The sequence below is a fragment of the Chenopodium album genome, chromosome 2, assembly GCF_948465745.1.
Source record: "Chenopodium album chromosome 2, dcCheAlbu1.1, whole genome shotgun sequence".
NCBI lineage: Eukaryota > Viridiplantae > Streptophyta > Magnoliopsida > Caryophyllales > Amaranthaceae > Chenopodium > Chenopodium album.
In genome coordinates, this window is record NC_137835.1 from 6,046,758 (window position 1) to 6,058,279 (window position 11,522).

At 37.4% G+C, this 11,522-nt stretch overlaps 2 protein-coding genes and 1 long non-coding RNA gene across 3 annotated transcripts; all 3 read left to right on the forward strand.

Annotated features, from left to right (window-relative positions):
* Positions 1 to 369: 369 nt before the first annotated feature.
* On the forward strand, positions 370 to 2,567 carry LOC145581019 (uncharacterized). The gene is made up of 2 exons (XR_014099601.1): positions 370 to 605; positions 2,130 to 2,567. It is a non-coding gene; the product is annotated as an uncharacterized LOC145581019 (long non-coding RNA).
* A 4,535-nt stretch (positions 2,568 to 7,102) lies between these two features.
* On the forward strand, positions 7,103 to 8,035 carry LOC145567352 (uncharacterized). Its single transcript, XM_081626618.1, has one exon. It carries the CDS (start codon positions 7,103 to 7,105, stop codon positions 8,033 to 8,035), a length of 933 nt encoding a protein of 310 aa, XP_081482744.1.
* A 2,035-nt stretch (positions 8,036 to 10,070) lies between these two features.
* Positions 10,071 to 11,192, forward strand: LOC145567376 (uncharacterized). Its single transcript, XM_081626639.1, has one exon. The coding sequence runs from the start codon at positions 10,071 to 10,073 to the stop codon at positions 11,190 to 11,192; it is 1,122 nt and encodes a 373-aa protein (XP_081482765.1).
* The last annotated feature ends 330 nt before the right edge of the window (positions 11,193 to 11,522 follow it).

An 11,522-nucleotide genomic window follows, 5' to 3' on the forward strand; every position in this document is an offset into this window, starting at 1 on the left:
TCTTAATCCTCTGACTGAAAATATCATGAATCAAATAATTAATTGGCTCGAAAATGACCCGTATGCGCAATGGGTATGAAGCGTACGATTATGACTTCTATCATCTTCCATTATTGCAAGTGTTCAAAGGTATCAATATGATACTATCCACTCTTGCAACTTCTGCAAGTGTACAAGCTTACAAAAGATAAAGTAGAGGTGATCAACTCCAATTCGGCTTAAAAATAGGACGGGTTTCAGCATAGCTAAAAACACTATAAACCTAAATACGGGCCCGAAAGCCCACTACTTTTTTTGTGGATTTGGACACGAAATACTTACAATACAGCTCAAGCTCGAACTTCTGGTGAGCTCTAAGTTAAAGGTAGGCCTACATTAGTAGATTCCGTACATCACTTGACCTAATTTCAGATTAACCCTAAACTATTAATGCCAAATTATACCAATTACCTCCAAAATTCCTTGAAAAATTTCCACAAAATTGAACTCAAGCAAGTAAACTAGCTATGTCAATATTGCAGAAGATTGAAAGTGCATCTGATTCATCCAACACCGTGACTCTTCCAGACCATCTCGTAATTGATCATATTCTCCCAAGACTTCCGGTAAAAACCCTAATTCGCTTCAAATCAGTTTCCAAATTATGGCTTTCTACAATTTCTAATCGTCAATTTGCTGAATCTCATCTCAATTTTTCTTCATCATCTTCCTACGGTCAATTCATATTATTAATTAGAATTAATCGTGAATCATTCAAATTATTGTTATTGCCTTACGATGAGTTCAATAATCTGAAAAGCCCTTTAGATTTAGGTTCTTCTCTATGTTTTAGTCGAAATTTGCGGGATTTTGATATTGTGGGTAGTTCTAATGGCCTTGTTTGCTTGCATATTGTTATGCTCGAGGAACACGAAAAGGCCTGTTCTTCATTTTCAGTGTGTAATCCTGCTACAAAAGAGTATTGCGAGATTAATAATCCTGATTGTCAACAAGGCTTTTCGCGTCAATGTTGGTTCACAAATATTTAATAACATCCGAATTAGTGTAAATCGGGTTGGGCAACTTTAATTTTCTCTCTCTTACCTCAACTCTAAGCAATGGAGTCACTACCGAAATCAGTCGTACCACCGCCGAATCAGCCACACCACTGCCACCACCACCTCAAACTCCCACACAACTCTACTACAATAGGAGTAATGAATTAACCTTCCCGTCATCAATGGCGGAGCTTAAGAATCAAAGCTTAAACATAATATTTTGCTTTTATGCATCAGGTTCTTCAACATTAACATTATCAAGCATATTAACATGCACATGCAATTCATTTTTGTTGATTTGTGATGTTGATCTTTATTATTTTGATTTGTTTGAGTGATTGTGCTGTTTTTCAATGACTATTGTTAATTTTGTGTTTATTTTTGTTGATTTAATACTCTGTTTTTGTGAAAAAAAAGGGTAATTTTTATGAAAAAAAAGTCACTTTTATGAAAAAAAAAAAAGGGGGTCACTTTTGTGAAAATATGGTCACTTTTGTAAAAAAAAAAAAAAGGGTCACTTTTGTGAAAATATGGGTCACTTTTGTAAAGAAAAAGGGTCACGTTTCGCAAAAATGTTCGATGTACAATAAAATTATTGTAAACCGGGGCATGCAAAAGTTTTTGATGTTGGTTTGGCTACATACCGTCTATAGACGACTACAGGATTGTCGCTTCGTTTAATTTTTACAGTTGCAATGATCGGTTTTATGACTATCGTCAACGTTATTATGTGTTTTATTTGAGGATTGGGAAGTGGAAAATTATTGATGGTCTTGGTGAGAATCCCTATCGTGTGTATGGTAGATTGGTTAACGCGACAATGGTTATTGATGATGTTTTGTATTGGTCTTTTCAAAAATATTGCTATGCGGGGAAACCTGATCGCATTATTGGTTTTGATTTAGCTAATGAGCAATTGAAAGTAGTTCCATTGATGGATTGGTTGAATCAGTATGATGTTGCAAATTTTTTTTGTAATGAAAGGATGTTTGTCATTGCTTTGTTATTCTGGTCAAATGCTTGATGTTTGGACGTTGAGTAAACATGATGATTGTAGTTCTTGGGAGAAATTGATTTATTTTCATGATGAAGGCAAGAAGATTATTTTCACTGTCACTTCCACCGGAAAGCTCTTGTTGGGACACTTGAAAGTTGATAGCCAGCAGTTTACGATAATTGGCTCTACTAAGGATACTCGAGAACTATCCCAAAGAGATGCTTACATTACAAAGGAAAGAATATGATAGAGTATATAACATATTCCTGGGCCTCAACCATCAGCTTAAGCTTTTGGTTGAGTTGGTCCTCTAACATGGTATTAGAGCCAACGTGACATAGAGGTCACGGGTTCGAATCTCATCCACCCCTCCTTTAAAGTGGAATTAATTATGTTGAATCTGGAATTGTTTTCAATTTTACCAGTATGGCTAGCTCATGTCAATGTTGGTTGTTAATCCCCTCCCCCCTAGTAATGTTGCTACTCTATTGTCTCGGATGTAGTTCATGTATAAATTCACTCCTATTACTGTGTACTTGTGTAGCTGGTTGACGCTTGACCGGACCATCATGGTTGGTACTTGATAGTTTCCCAAATGCTGCAGTCTGCTTCTGAACAGATTTTGTAGGAGTTATCTAGCTATGTTTCATAGCAATTGTAAACAATTGTTTGGTTGCTCAGTAACAAATGGGTGGGGAAGTTCTGAACTCGTATGTCCTTTTACCCTAGATCTTTCTTTTCTCGTAACCTGATTGATTAGATCTCGGAATCACATCTATGTGCTTCCTCCTATAATACATTGTGAACTTCACATTGGGGACACCAAGTTTTTTTGCTCGTTCGTGCACGTCATTGCTATCTTTCAAGTCTCGAGTGTATAGTTTTCTAGCAACAATACATTGTGTTCAAAGAGTTCATCATCTTCCCTGCTGAGCAATCTTGAGTTGTGTAATGCTATATATTCATACCAGTTCCAAAACAATCGCCTTGTTAAATAATTAGATTTTCCTGAACGATATTCCAGTTAATAAATTGAGAATCTGAAAAGTAAAATCCTTTCTCATATGCACTTTGGGCCCTATTTTCTCTTACTACTAATTCATTCCTATTCTACCGTTTTTGGGCTGTTGCACAACATTCATAGTAGTTGATCTGAATATTAAGCATAGTTAAAAGATTACCTTGCATAATGCAGTCGAAAAAGTTCCAAGAGAAAACTCAGAAAACCCGAGAAATTTGTTTGCTGTCTTGAGCTTTTTGTTTTTCAAATTGATTTATCTTCTCTGGCTTATCTCCCCTCTCTTTGTATGGATTGATACTCTCCTTCTTGGGTTTTGAAGACGGTGCACTAAACTACTAAAGTCATGAGAGAATTGAATTCTCAAACTGAGGAAGTGAGGAGTAAGGGATTATATTTTTTTTAATGTAAGTTTATTTTGATTTAATAATAACGCACTAACCGTTTTTCAAAAAAAATATTGATATGTATAGTCACACAAGTAGTAGGATAGTTAATTAGTTATACTATTAACCCCAGTTGGACCCGTTTTAGGTAGATATGAGACTCGATATACCCAGTATATCTAGATCTATCTGGGATTGATTTATTTAGACCAAGTGGATTTGGGTCGTATCTGAATCCAGATATACTCGGTAATAATTAAAAATCTATATATACATCGTCAAGGCTCTTTATTGAGGGGAAGCCATATTTTCCCAAACACTTGTACATGGTATCAAGAGCTCTAGGTTCTAACAAGGAAAGGAAATAAAAATCATTTCCTTGGATTCTATTTTTTTCCCCAATTTTTTTTTTTTTTTTTTTTTTTTTTTTTTTTGTAGTATCAATATGTAATTAATTTATAACAAATTAAATTGTAGTTTATTTTGCAATTATTTAGAGGTAACATTATTTTAGAGTAAATTAACTAATTAAGTATGGGGGCGCTACATTTTGTAGGGAAAATTTAAGTAAGAAGGTTACACGTATGAAAAATTTTATAATAATGACATGTAAGGGTGATACATAGTAATGATGTGGTGCCAAATCAAATCGTGTGTGACACTTGGCGTAGTGGCATTAGTATGTTGTCCTAAATTGTTTTAATAATATTATAAATTTTAAATTATAGATATTGTCATGTTGATATCTATATTTATATCTATATCTATACTTAGTATTTAAAAACACAAACCATAATTTTTCATATGACACATGTCATCACAAGTCACTCACTACCACACATGACACATGTCACCCCTTTTAATCTTTTAGTTTAAGTTTTTATACATTCTGTAACTTGCAAATTCAATTAAGAAAATGAAGTGTTTCATTTACATCATAATAAAATAAAGTTAAACCAATTAATATACATCACATAAACATATGAATTGAATTATATAAAAATTGTCTTTTCAACTAATAGACTTAAAATATAACTTAAACCAATATGTCATTTCATATCCTATAGTCTTCATGTATATATATGTAACTAAATTCTTTTATCTTTTTCCCCAGTTCTACCCTCATTCTTTTTTTCCTTTTAAGTTTTAGCAATGAAACAATTAGTTCGTATTTCATATCACAAGTTTCAACTACTGAAAAACATACCTACATATGAAATAACCTAAATATGAACCCGTACATCGAACGGGCCAAAATGCTAGTTAATATTGATTAACAAGGTTTTTCATTTTCATTTTCATTTTAATTTTTACTAGCCTTCTGGCCCATGCAATGCACGGGTTATTCATAAAAAAATTGCATTGAACGATGAATGAGGAAATATCAATAAGTCATTATAGTTATAATGTGTAATCGAAAACATGATTGAAGAAATTTAATTTTTGGAACTTTGATTGAAAATGAGGGTTAAATAAAGAAGGTGGAGGGCTAAAATTAAAGAGAGAAACGGAAAAGGGTAAATTGATGAGGGGAGATGAAGATAACGTGTGCATGGAAGATGAAGTGTGCATGGAAGATGAAGTTTAAATTTAATGAAAAAATTAAAGAAAAATAGTGTAATAAAAAAAATAATTATACATAAGAAGACATGTGGCATTTGGGTTGAAGGGAGAAGAAGATAAAGAAGTGTAATATGATAGAGACATGTGTTTTTTTTTGTTAGAGTTTTTAAATACTAAGTATAGATTTTTAACAGCTGCAAATCAATAAAACAGTCTTGACCCTAAATACTGACATATATACTTGCCTGCTTCATTTCGCTTCCTTCCACCTTCATCATAGTGTCATGCATGTAATTTTTGTTATCTAAGCAAGTTATGGTAATGCTTTAAACAACAACACTTGCATCCATGAGACTACTTTGAATTATAATTAGTTATTTTACATTTTTTAAAAAAAATCTAACAAAATTAATAAATATACACACTATTTTTATTAGGGAAAAAATATAAATATTCCGTTGAAGTAAATTAAAATATGTTGCAATTATGTTTGATAAAAAGTCCCTCTCCTAGGGTTTGTACGTCCCTCGTCTAGGGTTTGTACGAACATTGGTAATCTTTCTCGAATTTCTCAATTTTATTACGCACAATCCCATTGATCAATTCTGCAATCATTGAACAATATGGCTGACGACTTACTGAACGATTTTGAGAAATTCAAACTGACAAAAGAGGAATCGAAAGTCATAGGTGAGAATGCGAATAGTGTTGATGATGATGGAACAAAAAATCAAATTGCTCTTTCATTCACTGGTAGGGAAATTACTCACGACAAAGCCCTTTAATGTAGAAGCGATGAAACGCACTCTTACTTCAGTATGGAAGCTTCAGGGTAATGTGATTATCAAGATGGTTGAGATGAACCTTTTTGTCTTCCAGTTTTTCAACGAGGCAGATAAAGAGAAAGTAGTTGACGGTTGCCCATGGATCTTTGATGGTAAATTGCTTGTACTCAAGGAGATCAAGGGAGATGAACAACCATCGGAGGTGGAATTTAAATTCGCTCCAATGTGGGTAAGACTACTCGATGTACCTTTTAACAAGCGAAATAAGAAAACAATGACAAAAATTGGAGATTTTTTGGGGTGTTTTTTAGAGGCGGATGATTCAGATCCTCTTGGATGGGGGGAATTTCTGCGAATTAAGGTCATGATCGATATAGCGAAGCCACTTCGAAGGGGGCTCTTTCTTGCTACTGGCCAGTCCTCCTCGAAATGGGTTGCTCTGAAGTATGAGCGGTTGGATGAATTTTGCTTCTTTTGTGGTCGTTTAGATCATACAGAGATGGGGTGCCCTTTCAAGGATGAAGCAAAGGCGGTTAATGCTGATATTGTTTATCAATATGGCCCTTGGTTACGAGCTTCCCCAAGAAAGCAAATACGAAAATCAGAGGCTGAGATTGAAAAAGAGAAGAGTTTGAGGGAAGGGTTGTACACAATGAAGAAACTCCGAACTCCAAGCTACTATGACTCGGATGCTGTGAAGCTGGGACCTCCGGGAGTAGCTCGTAGGTTGAAGTTCCCACCCCCTCGTGCAAAGGAAGCTGCTCTTGTCAAGGTTATTGATGTTGCAAGCTCCAAAACTGTTCTGAGAATTCAAAGTTTGGCAGGGGAAGAGGTCTTCGATGAGTGTGCCCTGGGAGTGTCAAACAAGTCGAGTAATGAGGGGGGAAAGGGGAATGCTAATATTTGTGCTGATATTATGATGAGTGGGACTAGTATTGCTGTGGGGAAGGCTGGGTTAGAAGGGGGTAAGGGAAACAATTCTATTGAAGCAGGGGAAACAAGAAAGGGTGGGGATATTGTACAAACAGAGATAGGGGTATGGGATGTGTGGGGTCGTGGGAAGGAAAAAGAAGGGGGCAAGACATGGAAGAGGCATGATCGGATGATAGAGGGATATGGTGGTATGTCAGGGGGGAATGTCGTAGAAACAGGAAAGGTGAAAAAAGAAAGAGGCTTATGAATGATGATGAGGTGTGTGGGATTGCTGATATTGGCAGGGGAATGGAAAAAAGAGGGAGGGGTGATGTTTCATATATTACTGGTGACAGTCAAAATCAAGTAGAGGGTGTTGGTGTTGACCAAACCCTCGAACAACAATGAAACTTCTAAGCTGGAATGTCCAGGGGGTTGGCAGCCCCGGGACGGAACGCACTCTCCGTGAATGGTGTCGGAGAGATAGGCCAGAGGTAGTTTTTTTTATGGAAACCATGATTGATTCGGGGGTGTTGGAGAGGATAAAAAGAAGATGTGGGTTTGTAAATGGTATGTGCATTAGTAGTAATGGGAGGTCGGGTGGTATGGGATTTTGGTGGAGGAACATTGATGTATCGATAGTGTCTTTTTCCCCTCACCATTTTGTTGTGGATATTCTTAGTAGTGATGGATCATCGAGTTGGCGGGCCATTAGGGTGTATGGTTGGCCGAAAACTGAAAATAAATACAAAACTTGGGAAATGATGAAAACGCTTAAGAATGAGTGCTCCACCCCTTGCATTATGTTTGGTGATTTCAATGAGATCGTTAGTATGGCGGAAAAAGATGGGGGAGTGGTAAGAAGGGAAAGTCTAATGGATGTTTTTAGGGAAGCTATTGATGCGTGTGCCATTCGGGACTTGGGCTTTAAGGGGAATATTTTTACATGGCAAAGGGGAAGAACGACACAAACAGTAGTACGGGAGCGACTGGATCGTTTCATGGCTGACAATGAGTGGTGTATAATGTTCCCGAATTACAGTGTTCGACATTCACCCAGGCTTAACTCAGACCATGTACCCATTTTGTTGGATAATCTAAACTACTATGAGAGGGGAAGGAAAAACAAATTATTTCGATTTGAGGCGTTATGGCTCTCTAGAGATGAATGTGCATCGGTGGTCTCAAGGGCGTGGAATGAGGGAAGAGGGTATGCTCCGCATATGCGTGTGGCTCTATGTGCTGAAAAACTCAAGAAGTGGGCATCGAAAACTTTCGGTGATGTGAAGAAGAAAATCCGCAGCTTGGAGAGTGAATTGCTAGAGGCTCAAAGCTAAGTGGCAGTGTTGATGCAAATATGCTACAAAATTGCGAGCGGATTTCGAGTGAACTTGGGGAATTGCATCGTCTTGAGGAATCATATTGGTATGCTAGGTCGAGAGCAAACGAAATGAGGGATGGGGATAAAATTACATCATACTTTCATCGAATGGCAAGTCAACGCAACAAGAAAAATATGATCAATGGGCTTTTTGATAAAAATGGTGTATGGCGTGAAGGGGAAGATGATATTTGCTCTATTGTCAAAGAGTATTTTTCAGAGCTATTTACTACGGGTACACCGACGGGTATGGAGGAAGCAGTTACAGGTTTGGAGCACAGTGTTACGGAGGATATGAACGACATTTTAAATGCTGAGCCGACTGGGGAGGAGATAAGAAATGCTTTGTTCCAAATGCACCCAAACAAAGCCCCTGGTATCGATGGTATGCATGCGTTATTTTTTCAGAAATTCTGGTATATTGTTGGTCCTGATATTATTGTGTTGGTGAAAAATTGGTGGAATGGGAATGTGGATTTATTTGAGATCAATAGAACTTGCATTGTATTAATTCCGAAATGTAATGACCCTAAGATGATGACAGAGTTTAGGCCAATAAGTTGTTGTAATGTCATATATAAAATAATATCTAAAGTAATGGCAAACAAATTGAAGTCATTCCTGGATGATATTATCTCTGTGAATCAGAGTGCTTTTGTACCGGGTCGTTTAATTACGGATAATGCTCTTATTGCGTTTGAAATTTTCCATTCAATGAAGAGGGGGGAGAAGGGAGACATGGTTCTGTAGCTCTGAAACTAGATATGAGCAAAGCATATGATAGAGTGGAGTGGTCATTTCTGGAGAAGGTAATGAGAAAGATGGGATTTTGTGATGCCTGGATTAATAGGGTGCTAGACTGCTTGCGAAGTGTGTCTTTCTCTTTCAAGGTGAATGGTGAGATTGCAGAATCTGTGTTGCCTAGTCGAGGTCTGCGTCAAGGTGACCCTATTTCTCCGTATTTATTTCTTCTATGTGCTGATGCTTTTTCGTCGCTTCTTTCGAAGGCTGCTTCGGAAAAATGTATTAGTGGGGCTAAAATCTGTAATGGGGCGCAAAGGGTTTCACATTTGTTTTTTGCCGATGATAGTATCCTTTTTGCAAAAGCTACTCTGCGGGAATGTTCGAAAATTGCTGAAATTATCAGTTTATATGAAAGAGCATCTGGTCAGAAAGTCAATTTGAGTAAGACAGAGGTAGCTTTTAGCAAAAATGTGACAGGAGATAGGAGGCAAGAAATTATAGAGGCTCTTGGTGTTCGTGAAGTTGATAGACACGAGAAGTACTTGGGGCTCCCGACTATTATTGGTAAATCGAAAAAAGCTGTCTTTGCGGTTCTCAAGGAGAGGATATGGAAGAAGCTAAATGGGTGGAAAGAACGTTTGTTATCAAAACCGGGGAAGGAGGTCCTAATTAAGGCAGTTGCTCAAGCTATCCCGACTTATATGATGAGTATCTTTAAGGTGCCGGAGGGCCTTATTGTTGAAATTCACTCTTTACTTAGCCGATTTTGGTGGGGGTCAAGAGAGAACGAAAGGAAAATGCATTGGCAAAGTTGGGATAAATTATGTCAACCAAAGTCTAGAGGGGTAATGGGTTTCCGGGATATTAAATGCTTCAATCTAGCTCTTCTGGCTAAGCAATATTGGAGGCTACATACAACAAAAAATACGTTGCTTCATAAAATTCTCAAGGCAAGATATTTTAAGCACTCGGATGTATTGGATGCTAATAGAGGTCATGACCCTAGCTTCTCATGGAGGAGTATGTGGGGTGCAAAATCTTTTCTTAGAGACGGCTTATTATGGAGAGTGGGCAACGGTGCAAATATCAGAATATGGGAGGATAATTGGTTAGTCAAGGAGGGAAATATTGTAACCCCCCCAAGACCGAATGTAGCTGATGAAAATATGCTTGTTTGCAACATTATACAGGATGATTGCAGGGAGTGGGATAAGTAGTTGGTAGGGAGCTTGGTTGATGAAGAGGTAATGAGTGTCATTTTAGCAGTACCATTGGCTCAAAGACAGCAGAATGATGTTCAATTTTGGCGATTTACAAAGAATGGCATCTACACAGTTCGATCTGGATATTGGCTAGCAAAGTTAGGCTCTGCTAATGTGAGTGATGTTGTTGCAGAGGAGGAAGTATGGCGTGCTGTGTGGAACATTAAGGGCCCCCCAAAATTAAAGCATTTCATTTGGAATGCAGTAAAGGGTAATATGGCAGTGAAGGAAAGGCTTATGCAGTGCCATATCACAAATGATGTTGTATGTCAACTTTATGGAGGGTATGAGTCCATTGACCATGCGCTTTTTGACTGTGTGATCGCAAGAGAAATATGGCAGCACAGTGATCTCAAAGCCCACCTGGATGATGCCCCTAGGGAGACTTTTGCTGAACTATGGCTGTGGCTCTGCAAAAAATACGATGCAGGGGTCGTGTGTACTATGGCTGCTCTTATGTGGGCTGCGTGGAAAGGGAGAAACCTAAAGCTATTCCAAGGTGAGAACCCAAATGCTGTAATGCTGGATGCTGGATACGTGCGATTTGTGTCTGATTACAATACATATGCAAAAAAGGTTCTGCCCAGCCCTCCCTCTGGTGGGCAAATTTCTTTGAGTATTGCATCACAGTGGCAGAAACCTAGTCAAGGATGGATTAAGATTAATTCAGATGCTCATGTGCTTGAGGGAAGAAAGGTGGGGCTTGGTGTTGTAATTCGCAATGAGGAGGGTCGAATTCTTGCTGCTGGTGCCAGGGTATCACATTATACTTCCCCAGAGGTGGCTGAAGCTATGGCAATAAGGTACGCGCTGCAGGGGGCTAGAAGGCTTGGGTATGATCGAATTGAGGTGGAAAGTGATGCTCTGAATGCCATTCATGCTGTGAAGTCTGATGCTGGTGGGATGTCTCCTATTCACTTGGTCAATGATGATATTAGAAAAGATAGCTTAATGTTTGTTGGATGTAATTTTGCTCACATAAAAAGACCTTGTAATACGGTTGCTCACCTAGTTGCAAGGTGGGATACCGGTAATAACTCTGAGCTTGTTTGTTTAGGTCTGTTCCCTCAAAGTATTCTTACTTTGGCGGAGTTGGATCTCGGTTAGTTTTCAATACATGGCTATCTTTTCTTTCAAAAAAAAAAATTAAAATATGTTGCAAATTATATTAATACTAGGTTAAGTCCCGTGCCATGCACGGTTATAATTAAACTATACAACAAAAATTATAAAGAATGGTTTTTATTTATTTATTTACTTATTTATTATTTTTATTTTTGAGGGGAATAAAGAATGGTCGTTAATTTAACAATTTATTCAAAAAAAATATTTGTCACAAAATAACTTGAATTTTAATTTATACCAAATGCGTAAAGGTTATTGTTTTGAATTTTAAAAAAAAATAATTTATTAATAGAAATTTAGAAGCTATTAGGT